The sequence below is a fragment of the Trichosurus vulpecula genome, chromosome 3 (assembly GCF_011100635.1).
Source record: "Trichosurus vulpecula isolate mTriVul1 chromosome 3, mTriVul1.pri, whole genome shotgun sequence".
In the NCBI taxonomy this organism is placed as follows: Eukaryota; Metazoa; Chordata; class Mammalia; order Diprotodontia; family Phalangeridae; genus Trichosurus; species Trichosurus vulpecula.
Genome location: NC_050575.1, coordinates 225,193,807 through 225,211,260, shown reverse-complemented (window position 1 = coordinate 225,211,260; position 17,454 = coordinate 225,193,807). Strand labels below are relative to the sequence as shown.

Below are 17,454 nucleotides of genomic sequence, written 5' to 3'. Positions count from 1 at the left end.
GAGTCAAAAACCTAGATTCCATGATGGTACTCTTTCCACTGAAGGGCACTACCTTTACACCAAAAATGCTAATACAAATCTTAAGCCCGTGGTTCATACCCAATCTGACCGGTTTTCTCTATAAACAGTTTTTACAAACATTCTTAGATCATGGGTTTGGCCTATGGGCCATGGTTGCTGACCTGGTCTAAAACAACATCTTCTACAGAATAAGTTCATTTCAATTGCAATATAAAGATCTCAACATGACAAAGTTTGCGAATTTCCAAAAATCCACATATGTTAAAACCCCACCTCTACTCTGAAATAAGCTAAAGCAAATTAAATATTTCGTGTTAAATTTGAAATGGTTGGTTTGTGAGAGTCATTTTGATGATAATTTTCCTAGAGGCACAGATTCCATACTGTCTTTTATTTCTGAAATACACTTTAGTACCATTTTTTAAAAAAAAAATTAGTCTTTCAGGAGTACTTTCTGGATTCAAGTTAAAATATGTAACTCTACAAAAAAAGTTATAATTATTGAAGATCATTTCAACCACTGAAAAAGCAATGATACATTCTGAAGCATCTGAACACAGGAAAATTGAAATAGGTTTCATTCTGAAACATACAGCTTCATCTATATCCAGAGAAAGAACTGATGGACTCTGAATGTAGATTGAAGCATACTACTTTCACTTTATTTTTTGTGGTTTTTTTCCTTTTGGTTTGTTTCTTCTTTCATAACTATGACTAATATGGAAACATGTTTTACAGGATTGCACATATATAATCTTTATCAAATTGCTTACCATTTTAGGAAGAGGGGAGGAGAGAGATGGAAGGGGAAGAAAAAATTGGAAATTCAAAAGTTTGTAAAAATGAATGCTAAAAATTATCTGTACATATAATTGGAAAAAATAAAATGCCAATAAGGAAGGAAGGAATTGGTGCCTATGTTAGGAGAAAACCAAACTGGGCCAGGTTCTGTTAGAGCCCTTTTGGGTCCAACCCATTCCCTTGTCCACAATAGGGTGAAATAAGGTAACTATACAATCTCTTTTTATGCAGTCTCAACAATAGAGCTAAAATCAGGAGGTAGAATATTCACTGGTTCTCTGGCTACCTTTTGATCCAATAGCACTATTAAAAGTCCTTATTTAAGACAATTTTACTCAGGAGTAGCTAGCTAAAAACTAATGACTGAAATAGGCTGCTAGGTGGCTCAGTGGATAAAGCACTGGGCCTGCAGTACAGAAGACCTGAGCTCAAATCTGGACTCAGACGCTTACTAGCTGTATGATCCTGGGCAAGTCACTTAACCTGTCTGCCTAAATTCACTGCAGAAGGAAATGGCAAACTCCAGTATCTTTGCCAAGAAAACCCCATGGACAGTACTGGCGTGCTATGGTCCAAGAAGTCACAAAGAGTCAGATGTGATTGAACAACAATGACGGAATCCTCAAAGCATACACAAAAGACATGAAAAAGAGTTCTTCAGAGTGAATAAAATGCTATGAGTTGAAGTCAGTTTGAGCCAGGGAAAACTTCTAAAAGCAACACAGAACTGAAAGTCACTGACCCCTACCTATATACCATCACATATACTAAGTCACAAAAATAAATGACAAGAAGACTTTCTTGATTTGGTTTGTAGTGTTATGCACAATGTATGTATTCAACAAATACTAATTAATTACAGTGCCAAGATCAAACGTAAGAGCCACCAAGTGATAAATGACAAATTCCTCTATATTGCTGAATTTGAACCCATTCTAGAAACAGAATCACTTGTGAGCCAAACATCATTAGAATGGTAAAAATGGGCTTGTTAGTATTAATGATAGCTAACATTTACATAGTGCTTTAAGATTTACAAAATCCGAGGCCTAAGAATATAACCAGCTTAGCAGTATTAAATACTTTGTATGTACATCAAGATACTTTAAAAAAAAATAGCTATTTGATAGTTACTGCAGGTAAGTACAAACACACTTGGCAAAAGAAATACTTTTAAATGTTAAACTACAATATAACTATAAGGAACATGAACAAATCTGGAGCAGTGAGAAAAGGATCATAAGAAATGAAATGGACCTTAATCACAGAATTTGAAAGTCAGAAAGAATCTCACCAAGACGTCCAGTCAGCATAACCCATAGAATGAATCCCCAATATCACCTACCCAGTAAGACCTCCAAGGAGGTTGAACTCAGCCTTTGCACTTTTGAAAAGTTCTAATTGTTAGGAAGTTTCTCTTGACATCAAGCTTAAATTGGACTCTTTGCAACTTCCACAAACTGCTCCTGATTCTGTCTTCTATTAGTAAGAGCTAACATTTATATAGTGCTCTTTATAAAGTACTTTATAGGTTTTATTTAATTTGATTCTTTAAAAAAAAAACAAAAACCTGAGGTAGGTGCTTGCCCAAGGTTACACAGCTAGTGTCCCAAACCAACATTTGAACTTAAGTCTTTCCCAATCCAGGTCCAGCACTCTAGAACACCTAGCTGCCCCTAGCTTGCCAAGATACTTTTGGATCCCAACTCTTGTTCCTCCCAGCTTTCTGTCACCTGCAAATTTGATGAGCATAACATCATGCCTTTATCAAACTGATCCAGTGATAAAAATGTTAAACAGCACAGATCCCTGTGGCACTCCTTTGGTGAGCTTCTGCCAGGTTGACAAGAAACCATTAAGAATTATTCTTTTAGGATATGAACAGGCAGTTTTCACAGGAAGAAATTAAAGATATCTATAGGCATATGAAAAAATGCTCTAAATCACTATTGATTAGAGAAATGCAAATCAAAACAACTCTTAGGTACCACATCTGTCCTGTAAGATTGGCTAACATGACAAATCAGGAAAATGATAAATGCTGGAGAGGATGTGGGAAAATTGGAACACTGTTACATTGCTGGTGGAGTTGTGAACTGATTCAGCCATTCTGGAGAGCAATTTGGAACTATGCCCAAAGGGCTATAAAACTGTATATACTCTTTGACCCAGCAATACCGCTTCTAGGTCTGTATCCCAAAGAGATCATAAAAATAGGAAAAGGACCCACATGTACAAAAATATTTATAACAGCTCTTTTTGTGGTGGCCAAGAATTAGAAACTGAGGGGATGTCCATCAACTGGGGAATGGCTGAACAAATTGTGGTATGTGAATATAATGGAATACTATTGTTCTATAAGAAATGATGAGCAGGTGGACTTCAGAAAAAACTGGACTTACATGAAATGATGCCAAATGAAGTGAGCAGAACCAGGAGAATGTTGTACACAGCAAGAACAACACTGTGCAATTACTAACTCTGATAGACTTAGCTCTTCTAAGCAATGCCAGGATCTAAGACAATTCCAAAACACTCATGATGGAAAATGCTATCTACATCCAAAGAAAGAGTTAGAGTCTGAATGCATATCAAAGCATATTATTTTCTTTTTTTTGTTGTTTCTTCTTTCTCATGGTTTTCCCCTTTGGTTCTAATTCTTCTTTACAACATGACTAATGTGGAAATACATTTAATACTATTGTACATTTATAGCCTATATCAGATTGCACGCTCTCTTTGGGAGGGGGAGAAAATTTAGAACTCATAATCTTATAGAAGTGAATGTTGAAAATTAAAAGCAAACAATTTTTAAAAAAGAATTACTCTTTCAGTCAAACCATTCAACCAATTCAGGATCCATCTGATTGTATTATTGTCTAATCCCCAAATCTCTCCACCTTCTCTTCAAGAAATACAAGAGATTCTTTATCAAAGGTTTTGCTAAAACTTAGGTGAACTATATCCACAGCATTCCCCTCATTTACTAGTTTAGCAATCCTGTCAAAAAAGGAAATGAGGTTACTCTGGCATGTCACTGACAACAACATGCTAGATCCTTGCAATCACGACTTCCCTTTCTAGGAGTTCATCACCTATCTCTTTAATGATTTATTCTAGAATTTTCCCAGGAATCTAAACCAAGCTCTAGCCAAACTTGTAGATCTTCTTCATTTTTTTTTTTGAAATATCAAGATATTTGTTCTTTACCAATATTCCTCACCAATTGTCACAATGGCTCACTAATCACATCTGCCAGCTTTTCAGAAACTGAGATGCCATACTTTCCTTTTAAAATGCAGATCCTGACCACGACTACGCAATTTGTTCAACTAGGCTAGATGACCTGAATTCATCAAGGGCAGGTAAGGTAATATCTTCTTAATACTGGTTATCAACTTTGTTAGTCAATTTTGTGCTATCATTTTCTCAGATCATCTAGTCATAGAACTGAGTTAGAAGAAACATTAAATACTATGTAGTCCAACCCTTACTTTTAGTATAAATCGCTTTACATGACAGACAAGTGGTTGGTTATCCAGCTTGTAGATGAGAAGGTAGGTAGGGCAAAGACAAGCCCATTCAATTTCACAGGTTCAACTGCCACCACACCACTATGGAGACTCACAAACCTTATCTTTAGTCCTTGCTTTTGAGCTTCAAAGATGTATCTCCTATGTAAAGGGTTTTAAACCCAGTGCATGTGAATTCTCTGTGTATGTACATACAGACACATGTATAAAACTATATTTCAATATAATTGGTTTCCTTTGTAATCCAATATAGCTTATTTTATGCACTTAAAGACATTCTGAAGAGGTCCATAGGCTTCAGCAGACTGATAAAGAGGTTCATGACATGCAAAAAGGCTAGGAATCTCCAAACCAAGCTAAACTTTCCCCTTGACTATAACTTCCACGTTTTGCCTGTAGTACCAGAGTACTCCCATGCATATAATCTCACGGTTATCTTTGATCTCTGTTCTCAAATCCAGTTTACCTTGGTTGGCCAAGCAGAGTTAACTTCCCTTCTAATACCTCGAATGTCCATAGCCTTCTTGTTATTCCCATGCATTCAAACCAGTATAGGTCTTCTGTCTCCTACTCCAATCTGTCCTTTATACTTTCAGAAAAATCTTTTTCATGGAGACCTGGTTTTATTACTCCTGTGATCAAAAATCTTCAGTGGCTCTTTTGGTTGAAGAAGCTCAAATTCTTTGCATATCATTCAAGGCATTCTGACTTTCCAAGCACCTGCTACCTTTCTAGCTTTATCTCAAATTATTCTGGTTCACCATATGACTCATCCAAATCAGACTATTTTCTGCTATTCTGTCTTTGCTCACATCATTTCTTAAAGCTATTCCATGAAGCCTTTTGTGGTCTCCTGGGTCTGATCTTTCCCCTTTAACCTCATCTAGTACTCTTTCCCACCTTTCTAATATATTTAGGTATTACTTATCTATGTGTTTTATGCCACAAACATATTGTATAAGCTCCAGGACTGCATGTACATGTACACTGTATTATCTTAACTTTTTAAAATTTTCTTCAGCACTTAGAACAGTGCTCTGCATACAGAAGGTGCTAAAAATTTGCTGATAAATGAATGAATTTAGGACAACGAGGAACTCTTTTACTGTAGTCATGCTTATACTGGTTTTAAATTCTCTTGATCCATTCCGTTCTCTCTAGTTTAATCTTGGCATCACTCTCCTTGATAGAGAAAAAAAGACAAAACAGAAGTCAAGGCCTCGTTCTGGCTACAATGACTCAGTAAAGCACTCTTCTGACCTGATGGGAAAGGAAAAATGTCTTACCATTTAGGGAGATAACACTGTGGCTCATTCAATCTATGGTAATTTCACAATTAATTTAAAATATCAGCTATGCCTAAATTTATTATTAAATGTAAGGTTAAAGCCTTTTATAGTTCAAAGACAAACACTATGAAAACTGAAAATCTTTATTACTCTCCATCATCTTGGGAGAAAAAGCAACCTTCTCCACTTACACACAAATATACACACACACACACTTTGAAACTACTATGCTGTATTTCTGAGAATCCATAATACGCTATTTAGATTGCAAAAGTCTATTGCCTTCTTGCATTTTATATTTTAAGACTTTATGACATGTACTAGCCCAAACCACACAAGTAGAAATGCCACATGAATGCATACTAATCACTTTTTAAAATTAAATTTAGTCTTTCTGGGGTTTTTATTTCTCTGCTTACTTTTCTTCCACGACAGATTTGAAGATAATATTATGAGGAAAGATAAAATGCTACAAGAAAATTTTGATACAATAATAAATAATAGCTAACATTTATATAGTGGCTGTTATGTATCACTGTACTAAATACTTTACAATTATCTCATTTGATCCTCACAACAACCCTGGGAGATAACTGCTATTATCATCCCCATTTTTTCACAGATGAAGAAATTGAGGCAAACAGAGGTTAAGTGACTTGCTTAGGGATCACTAGGACTATATTTGAACTCAGGTCTTCCTGACTCCAGGCCAGCAGTGTACCTGATGTCACAAAACTGGCCTATTTTCACCATTCTAGTCTTGCTAGCTTTCTTGTGTGAAGGTTTAAAAAAAAAAAAAACAACACTCTGGAATAGGGAGTCAGGGCAAGACCACATGGAGTGCGGTCAGCAGTACAAAGTTTAAATCAGGATTCTGCAATTTATTATGTAATCTTGGGCAAGTCACATAACCTGTCCAAGCTTCAGGTTCCTCACCTGCAAAATGAGGAGGCTGGACTAGTTGGCCCCTTCTGACTCTGTCATTTTGTGAGATCTTGTGTAGACTATCTCTAAGGTACCATCTAACTTAAAATCTATAATCCTAAATTGTCTTGTATGGGAGCTTAGCCTACAGCATTATCAGTTCTACCAGACACCATAAGAAATTGACATGTGTAGGAAATGTTGTATAGCAGTGCTACTAAGTATAACACCATGTTGCTTTTATCAGTAGGAGGTCTGGCTAGTTTGTGACAGTTATGAAAATTAGCTCAAGCTGAAATGTGACACAGTTATTTGTAGATCTCTGAAAAAAAAAAAACATCACACTACAATCCTTATTCAAGAAAGAAAAAAATAATACAGCTATACCAACTTACAGGACATGAATAATACTAATTATATGGCATTTAACATTTGTTTTGAAAAGCTTAAAAAGTTCTTTAATTTTTAAATTAAGATATTTAGTTTATTAGAATCATAAGAATGTTCAAGAAGTTATATATTTTGTTATTTAAGGTGCCTGATAAAATAGTGCTTTATGTAGAGTGTCAGTAGTTTTGAATTATAAGATGATTTGAAAAAAATATCCCAAGAATATCTGAACATTCTACCACTGAGACGAAGGTGATACTGAAAAGATGTTTTATTATAGACCTAAAAGTACTAATCATATAGGGGTTTAAAACAAACAAAAAAAACTATTAAGTGAATGCTTTAAGTATTAAATTAGGGCAGCAACATGACAGAATTGCAGGAAACCTGATTTTGGAATCAGCAAATGAGTTTGAATCCAGATTCTATTTCTTGTACTTCTTTAGCTTTTAGTGAATTTCACCTCTATAAAATGAGGGTCTGGACTAGATGGTGTTCAAGATCCCTTCTGCCGCTAAATTAATGATGTCATCAATATAGATAGATGATTTAGTTAAAAAGTTGTTTGTCCAACAAATTGGAAAATAACCCTTATACATGAACAATACTCCACACATCAACTGGATAGATCACTTTGCTACTTCTAAGCTTCTTAGGAGCAAAGTAATACCGGCCCCAGGAGTTGTGCTAAAGTACTTACAGATCTTATTTAGCTAGTGTCAGAAAAATAGGTATATATTTCACTACTTAGTGAAGGACAACAATAATGCACCAAAAATACAGTTGGTTAATATCTTACTATCAGGGAATAACAGATATCAAGTTAAATGGGTCTTAATAACGCAAATCTGAAATGTGTATTTCAGGCCTCTTAACTATCTATCTTCAGGAAGCTTTCATATCAGCAAAATTAAGTCTCCTGGCATTCAAGGTCGTACACAACCTACTGTTGCCCTACCTTTCCAATCCTGTGTCATGCTATTCACCTATCCTTGGCTTACAAATTCTACTCAAGTCAAACAGTTAAGTGAAGTTCCAGTAAGCTAACATTAGTCACATACGTTCATTCAAGTTAACCAAAAAAAAAAAAAACCTCCAGTTTAAAGATTATTAAAGTAACATTGCTATAGTGGTATGACAGTGCAATAAGGACATGACATGATCTTGCTTTCCTGCTTTGTCATTATAAAATGAAAATTTCCATCTACTAACTAATATTTGACTTACTGGACAATTTATTTCCTTAAACGCTGCTTTCAGCATTTTAGCTTGTCAAAACAACTGAGTAAGGCTAGGAAAGTTGATGCAAGAAAAGATAACCGGGAGGGGGGGACGGGGGGAGAGATGGCGGTATAAGTTTGTGTAAACAGTTATATCTATCTTTAATTAGGCAGTTTTGTACAGCTGGTAAATCAGGTTAAGCTTTGTTTTAAGGAAGAGTTCTAAGATGTTCATTTAGTCACCAGTGCGTAATTGGCTCCTGGGGACTGTAACTACACACAGAAACAAGTCTTTTCTACTTTATTATCTCTTACTTCTAGTATGTCTCCGCAACACAAACGCTAGAAAATCTGAGTATCTCTTAAAGGGGTTGGGAAGAAAAGCATCGCTGGGGCCAACTGCGTGTCTACACCCACAGTAATAAACTAGACAGAACAGCTCAGAGGTGCATTTCCTCTCAGTGAAGTGCTGAAGAAATAGTTTGTACATGGATTCTAAGTCGGGGACCCCGCCCTACCCTTTTCTCCCCCGCCCAGCGAGCCCCGGGGAGGGGAAGCTCCCCCTAGCAAGTGTCCCCTAAGGCCAAGCAGGGGTGGCCCGTGGGGGAAGGAGGATGCTGTCCAAGGGCAGCTTCCAAGGAGGCAGCCCAAGTCTGGGGCAGTTGTGCCCCGGGGACGTCTTGGCCCCTCTCGGGCTGCGCCCCACCCAGGCCCTGGCCGGGCTGGAGGACGGTGGAGGAGAGGCTCGGACGGATGGTGGCGGGCTCACCGGATGTAGGGCGAGGCGGCCGCCAGGATGTTCTTCTGCACCGGGATCTCCTCGCCCTCCAGGACCAGGTGCGCGTCGCAGAAGCGGGCCTCCTCCCGAAACGAGCTCAGAGCGCGAAGAAGCCGGGCGGCGTGCTGAGGGTCCGACACGGCGCTGCCCTCCGCCATCCTGCCACCCGCGCTGGCTGCCCCTTCTCTACCCCTTCTCCTGGGGGCTGCAGCCCTAGTGTCCCCCCAACGCGTCCTGCACCGGCGCTCTGGCAGTCACTCTTCGCGCGCGCTCCTTCGTTCGTTCGCTCACGGTCAGGAAAACAACGAAAGGAGCGCGAGGTGAAACAGGCAGTACCCCGGCTGCGCCATTAGTAGTGCGTTGAGGAGATAAGGTGGGGGCCAGCCCCCCCTCAGGCTCTTTTAACGGATCCGAGAGTAGGGCGTCATCATTCCGCGACTGCCCCGCCTTCCTCGTGCGTTCGACAGCGTATCGGAGGCTTCCTCCAAAACTCCGCCCCTTTCTTGCTGGAGTAGAGACTAAGCGGGGTATCCCGAACTAGTAGTAGGAGGGAACGAAGTGGCTGGGGGTGGTCAAAGGGGTATCCTCTCAAGTCCTTCACACCCCTGGGAGAGGCGGAGCTCGGGCAGGTCCATCTCTTTCGCGAAAGGGGGGAGGTGCCGTCCAACTCACTTTGAAAGGTGGGCGGAGCTTGGGCCTGCCCACCTCATTCTAGGGAGGGGGGATCTCAGTCTTGCTCAACTCGCACCGCGGAGGGCGGAGCTTGGGCTCGAACCTCAAAGGAGCCCGGGAGGTCTCCTCTCGTATTTGAGAGGGACGCCCCTCTTACGCTGGGGGTGAGTGGGGCTGAGGATGGATGCGGGCCGGTGGGCCTCATTAACGAGAATGAACCTTGTCTCTAATTCGCGAGAGGGCCGCTCCACTTTAGAAGGACCAGCCCGAATCGTTAGAGGTAGGGGCTTGCCCCTCCCACCTCCTCGCAGGAGGCGGGGCTCGGGCCGCGTTCACCTGTGTGTGGAGCGGGGTGTCGGAATTTGGCTTCTACCCAGAAACTCGACCCTCCCTCCTTTCCCCCCCCCCCCCCCCCCCCCCCAGCGATGAAACTGACTTCCTCCTCGGCTCCCAAGGCTTGTCCTTAGTCGTGGGAGAGGCTCGCAGCTCGGGCCTTTTGGGCTGTGGGAGTGCAGGGCGATCTTTCCGAGGTGGTGGGAGGACTGACATAGTGACGAAGGCACGGTGGACCAACCTCCCCCACTGTCTAACCAACTGACCGAGGCGAGAATGACCAACCCAATGACTGAGTAGGTCCCACTTGGGCTGGCTGCCCGAGGGAGGACAGCTTGAACAATGGGGATTGGCAAGCACCGGCTTTGGAAGCAGGGGACCCGGATTCCAATATAGGCTCCACTGTTTACTGACTTTGTGAGTTTGGACAAGTCACTTCACCTCTCAGGGCCTCAGTTTCTCCTTGTAAAAGGAGGGTTAGATGACCATTCTAGCTCTAAATATGGCCTCAGGCATTTATTAGCTCTGTGACCTGGACAAGTCACTTAATCTCTGGCCCTCTTGGTTTCCTCAACTGTAAAGTGGGATAGCACCTACAGGATTCTTAGGATCGACTGAGATAATAGTCATAAAGCACTTATCACAGTGCCTGGCACATAGTAGGTGCTTAATAAATGCTTGTTCCCTAAATTCCTGATCTTGTTACTGACTGAGGAGGGAGGTGATGTTGGAGTAAGAGTTATGAGACACAGTATATCAGGGTAGTAGGGGACTCAGGTTATCTGTTATTCCTTCACCTCCAGGATTGATGCAGGAAATCCTTCCACAACATCCTCTAACAGGTAAAGGGCCGGGCTCCACTTGTATTCTTCTAAGTCAGGGGTGGGAAACTTGTGGCCTCAAGGTCACATGTGGCCCCAAGGTCACATGTGGCCCTGTAGGTCCTTGGGTGTGGCCTTTTGATGAAGTCCAAGTTCTACAGAACAAATCCTTTTATTAAGAGCATTTTTTTCTGTGAAGTTTGGATTCAGTCAAAGGGCTGCACTTGAGGATGCAGCTTCCCCACTCCTGTTTTAAGTGATACTGAGCAGAGGGACATTGTCAAAACTTTGGAGCACAATGATGGGAGCAGGGCAGACCTCTCTCAGGTCACTATGGCTTGCAACACTCCTTTGGTCCCTTCTAAGCATTAGCTGCAACTCTAAATATAATCTAGGGCTTTCCACACAGCTAATAAAGAAGGAAAGAGAATCCTATGTCAGAACTAGAAAGGTTCTCATAGACCATCTAGTCCTGCCCTCTTATTTTATGAGGAATTGAAGGCCCAGAGAAAGGGAAGTGATTTGCCTAAGGTCACACAGGTAGTTAATGGCAGAGTCCTGAATTAGAATGCAGGTTTTCCTCATTCCCAATCAGGGCACACTCCACTATACTCCTGTAGTAAGTTCCTTGTTTATAGGAGGCCATCTGTGTTGTCTTATAGTGGTTTTTGACAAGGGTTTATAAGCTTCCCAAATGAGCCATAGACTGTTTGAAGGTTAGACCCATATCTTATACTTCTTTCTATTCCCATCAGTCTTGAGCATGTAGTAGACAGTCAATAAATGCTTGTTGTTTGATAGGAATGATTACTCTGTCCCAAAAGCTCCCAGAAAACTAAAGCTCAAACAATAGAAACACTAACATAGATCCAGTTCCTAATGATGACAATTAATCATACAAAAGGGCTGCTAGTGTGACTGAGAAGACTGTAAAGTGTGAGAATTAGGCATGCTTCTTTGTAAAGGTGGATCTTGGGTATTGCTTTAAAGGAGTTGGGGAAGGAAATATATTTTGATAGAAAGGAGAAAATATTTAGGGAGGTGGGTAATAGAGAATAACTCATAAGAGAAATGGCCAGTTTATTTGACCCAAGTTTTTGACAAGTCACTTAGGATCATAATTTCATGAGATCATATATTTTGAGCTGAAAGGAACCTAATAGGTTGTGAATGGTCCAAAGTCTCACAAGTAGTGAGTGGAAGGCCTGGGTTTCAATTCAGATCTAACTCCAAATCCATCCCTCTTTTGCCTATATCACAATGCTTTCTTCCCATCCCTGCACCTCAGTTTAATACTCTGTAAAATAAGGGGCTGAATCAGGTGAGGTCAGAGGTTCCTTATAGCTCTGACATGCTATCCTACCCGTTTTGTTCTTGTGTGGAAGGAATGACTTGGGTCCCAAAAGGATTTAGGGAGTATTTGAAGATGGCAATTTAGGTGAAACAAAGTCCAGTGGTTCAGGGCATTCAGGCCTGTGATTAGAAACTTAAATATATTTCTAAAAGTTTTTGGGAACCATCGTAAGCTTTTGAGAAGGCAGTAACAAGTACAATGACATAAGTCTTGTAAGTACTTGAACTGAATTGAAAATTGCTACTGGTGAAGGAATTCAATAAAAAAAACATTATACCAAAATGAAAAACAGTATGGTCATTGGCCTGAAGAAACTTATGCCTATAGTGGGGATAAGACATATAGACAAATAGCAGAGGTCCAGATAAAATGAAACCTGACGTTGACAAAAGTACTTTTCAACTGAGAGATCAAGGAAGATTGTAAGAAATGAAATGACTTCAGCATGGGGCCCTGAAGAAGAGAATTTCAGTGCATAAAGTTATAGAAGGAGTGTGTTCACAGGTATTGAGAACATACTTTGCTTGAATGCTGAAGAGGGCAGACCAAGAACTAGAAACACTTAGTACAATTTGGCCAGAACAGCTTGCATAGACAGGAGCAGAATGAAATAAAAGTGAAAAGGAAATCATAAAAGTGATGTTGGAAGGAACCTCAAAGGTCATTTAGTTTAACCCCCTCCAGAGCCTAGCACAAATGAGGAAACTAAATTCTAAAGAGATTGAGAGATTTGCTCCAAGCTATGTAAGTAGTAAGGGGGCAGAGATATTAGGATTCAAACTCAGGCATTTGATTCCCAATCCAGTATTTTTTTTTTGTCATATACCACTCATCTCTTTGTGAGTCTGATTGTAAAAGGCCTTAAATACCAAGCCAAGAAGTTTTTCTTTTATATTGTTAATGGGAAACCACTAAAAGTTTCTGAACAGAATACTGATCAAGTGTGACAGAGATTTGTGTGACAGCAGGCCTTTCTGCAATACACCTGTGCATATAAAAACTCCTTCAGTTTACTGATGATATAGCAGTAATACATTGGATTTGGAGTGGGAAGATCCAAGTTTGAGTTTCATTTCCACTACTTAATAGTTTTGTGAGCTTAAGCAAACCTTAGTTACCTCATCTGTAAGATGGGGACAATTATACTACTATTACATAACTCATAAGGTTGTTGTGAAGATCAAATGATAGAATGTAAATGAAAATGCTTCAGATTCCCAAAGTACAATGTAAATGGGGACTACTAAGCTCTTCTAAGGGATTATGTGAAGTATACTGTCTTCCGGGATATTAAGGCTTAAACTATTGCAAATAAGCATAGTCATTTTCCATACAAGTTCTGAACGTTAAAAATGGGTGTCCCAACACTGAGGGAGATTGTAAGGGACTTAGAGAGGCAGGGCCTCTAAGTCAGGATCTACATTATACTCAGATCACCAGGGAAATTTGTCAGAAAGGAGTGGGTTACCAGTGATCAATTTAATTTTTAAACCTGAAATTGCCTGGGTAGGATCACAGGAGGGACTGAGACCCACCTCCCATATAATATAACATGGCTATGTTTTCATCTTTCTCTCTTGCTCAGAACAGTAAACAATGACAATTTCAACATCAGTAATTTGTAGGTTGAGAATATAAGGTGTGCTCTGTAATTGATACAATGCAATCTTTCCAGAGGAACAGGTTGTCACTTTTTAAAAAATTTGTCCCATTTAACAAGTTCCTTGAGGGTATGTTCTGGGTTCTTCATAGTATTTAACACAAAACTTTTTGCATAGTAGATCCTCAATATTTGTTAAATATATTAATGAATGATTATATATTTTAGCAGTATTTCACATAATCTGAATTAAAAGGAACCTTTGATACTATTTAGACTTACCCAGAGATGATCAAGAATCTCTCCTTGTCTCTCTGGCCCTGCATGGGAAGTATCTTGGAGTCCTCTGGCTCAGCCTGTGCTCTCCACACAAAGATCACTGAGGCCATTGAAATGGTCCAGGGTACATCTATTTTCACTAGGAAGACTTCTGGTCAGTAGTGTTTTTAGTTCCCTCCTTGATCTAACCCTCATGTAAACCTTCAGAGGCTATAACTTAGGTCAAAATCTGAGTTTCTGAATCATTTTTTCAAAGCTTACATCAAGTCCTATATTTAATTGTTTATAGAAAATCTGAACTTGGATAAGTTATTGAATTATATGGGGTGGGGTTATTTTAAGGAACAATCTGATTATATAATGAGTGAATTTTTCTAGTGACCCTTAGCTTATTTCGGAAACTTGAGCCCAACACAGATTTAAGGCAACAAATTCATTATTGTTTATCTCTTAAAACTTGAAACATTTAGCACAGGGTATCATGAATTTCTGCAAAAACAGTAGTGGAAGCAAAGTATAAGTCATTACAATAAAAGACAACTTCAATTAGAGGTCATTTGCCTTCATGATACTTTTATTTTAATTTTAAAAGATTCATCCTCAGGTTATTTTTAGAGTCAAAGGAATTTATTGTGAAGGAATGTTCACGTTCTCAGGAGCATCTCTCAAGAGAAGCCTCAGGAATAGTCTATCAGACCCCAGCCCATCTATTAGTGTATTCTCTGGCATTGTCTTAACACTTATTTGATAGTGATCTTCTATTGTCAGCTTCAGTTAGGCAGAAACCCCACCCTGCCCCCAGTTCAGCCTCATCCACAGATGTACAAAATGGGTGTACCCTATTGCACTCAGGGATTCTGCCCTCTAAGAGTACACACTCTTAGTATATTCTGCCCTAAAGTCCATATACTCTCAGGGAAACTCAGAGAAGTCAATCCAATGGATAGATATAAAGGAATTTCCAAGATAGCTGGCATTAATGCAGATTCCCTGGGTTCACAGCTGTGAGTGAACAACATTTAGTTGCCAGATGCCCAGCAGTTGCTCATAGTAATACCCCAGACTTATCTGCAGGCCAAGGGGAATAATCCAAAGTAACTGACAGGTAAACAGTGAAGATCTGCATCTTTTTCTGACTTTTAATCTCTGATTTTTAGTTGATTTGCTCAGGGGAGGGAGTAGAAGTAAAAGTAGCTATACTATGGGAAGGGGGCTACTGGGGCTATTCATACAGCATCTCCATTCCCCTAATGACAGTATGGGCCACCTGGTTATGTGTGGCGCATATATCTGCTTGTGACCTTGTTAATGTCTCCCCTGCTAAAGAATTTGTAGGGATGCTATTTTATGTTTACTTACCTGTGTTTCCTGAGCCTTGATCAAAATGGGAATAGTAATACTCTATATTTTGTGGAGACCAAAATTACCAATGTGGATATAGGTTGATGGAGTGGGGGTGGGGCCCGGTGTATGATTAACTTAGCCTTCTGAAATCCTTTCTTTCTAATGAAGAGAGAAATATGTACCAGAGTTAGGAGAATGACCAAACCAGATTTTTAAAACCACATGCATTACATTGAAATCGTTGCATGGTAAGTACCAGAATTACTACAAAGATGTTGACTGTGACACCTCCGAAAAGGAAGTTGGGGGCTGGTTAGGTGACAGTAGAAGATAAATGACATCATATTATGCACTCTCTCCCGTGAACCCTTCCATGGTCCCCTAGGGTTGGTAATGACCTTCAGTATGGACCTCACATAGCAATATGTTCGCCCTTTTTTTAATGCGCTTAATGGCAAAATTATATATTAGAATTATATGTGTTTTTACCTTATCTCCTTACCAGATTATGAGGTCCTGAAAGTCAGGTATTATGGTCAAGTATCATATTTTTCTCAGTGTCTAGCTGGGTCTTGAAAAGGCAGAGAGAAAGAGAGAAAAGGGAACAAAGACACTAATAATAAAGATAGCTTATTTTTATAGAGAACCTTCACAACAACCTTGTGAAATAAGAAGTACAAGTATTATTACCTCTATTTTACAGATGAGGAAATGGAGACTCAGAGAGTAAGACTCAGAGAGACTCAGAGAGAGGGTAAGTACTTGCCCATGAGGACACATCGATCTAGTAAGTATTGGAGGTAGCATTGAAATTCAAATCTTTTAACTTCAGACTATTAAGATATCAAAACACATGAAACAGTATGGGCAAAGGCAGGTGTTAACTGACTGAGCAACCAGGAATATAGACCAGTAGATGAGAGAGCAATAAACTGACAAATACAAACCAGGACTGATACATGAAGATCAGATGAATAGAATAGGACAGGAAAAAAAATGTAGGGGAATAAGACCTTAATACATGGAGAGGAAATGGGAACTATGAGCCAACTCCTCTTTCCCCAGGGAAATGTTTTAAAAAAAAAAACAGCAGAAGAGAGTTGGAGCTACTTAGTTGACACTTCATTGGATTAAGAACTGGAAGAGATTTTAGACTCTGGACCAATGCCCTAAGTTTATGGAAAAGGAAATGGGTCCAGACAGGGGAAGTGTTCATTGTTATAGAGGTAGTGGGATTGAAACCTAAGTTTTCTGATTCCAAAGCCAGTATTCTATTATACCACAACTGTGACCAGGCCAAGAACCTCTAGATAACTCAAAACAAGTGATGTATTGAAGACAGAACAAAATATCAGGACAACCAGCACACTATAAGAAGACTTACAAGCAACCAAAACTCACCCATGGATTTGTACCACTGCATGTTAAGAGGTAAATTGTTGATAAAACTCAGAAAAGGTCAGCTATAAAATTAATCAGACAACCTAAGATAATTAACAGTATTGATTCAAAGAGCCCCAGGAAGAAAGCAGAAAGAAAATGCTGCTGTCATGACCAAAAGTAGATGAAAAAGGCAACTGAATTAGACATTTAACCGGTTTTGTTTCCTCGTTATTAGATTAAGCTTTTGACTCTCCACAAAAGTGCTGAGAATTGTGCTCTATGGGCTTCTTCCAAGTAAAAGAAGGCAGCCAGAAGTCTCCTAAGAAGTCATGGAAGAAGAAAGCCTAACCTGCAGAGTTTGATCAATGAATCAATGAACAACTATCACAAATATATAGTCAATACAACTATTGATGAATGTATCGTTTGTTTTTTTTGATTATCAGAATTTATGCTGAGCATTGTCTCCACCACTTGGCTTAGTCCTGGACTTCCAGATTCTATTTTGGTAGGGAATCAATTCATCTTCCCACTCCCCAATTTCCTCATTTGCTTTGCTTTCCCTCCATGCCACTGACCGACCCCATTAATCCTTCCAAGCAAGTTTATCCAACTCTTTTGCTCAATCAACTCATTTCCTACCTCCAAACATTCTTCTAAGGCTCACCCTCTCCTTGGCATAGCCCCCCCCCCCACTTTGCCGAATTCATTT

General features: G+C 39.7%; 1 protein-coding gene across 1 annotated transcript in view; it reads right to left on the bottom strand.

The window, feature by feature from the left end:
• Nucleotides 1–9,178, bottom strand: part of GAN (gigaxonin) — a 77,080-nt gene extending 67,902 nt beyond the window's left edge. The window contains exon 1 of the mRNA XM_036750785.1: nt 8,948–9,178. Coding sequence (XP_036606680.1) covers nt 8,948–9,114 — 167 coding nt within the window. The 5' untranslated portion in view covers nt 9,115–9,178. The remainder of the gene's footprint in view (nt 1–8,947) is intronic.
• Between the last annotated feature and the right edge of the window lie 8,276 nt (nt 9,179–17,454).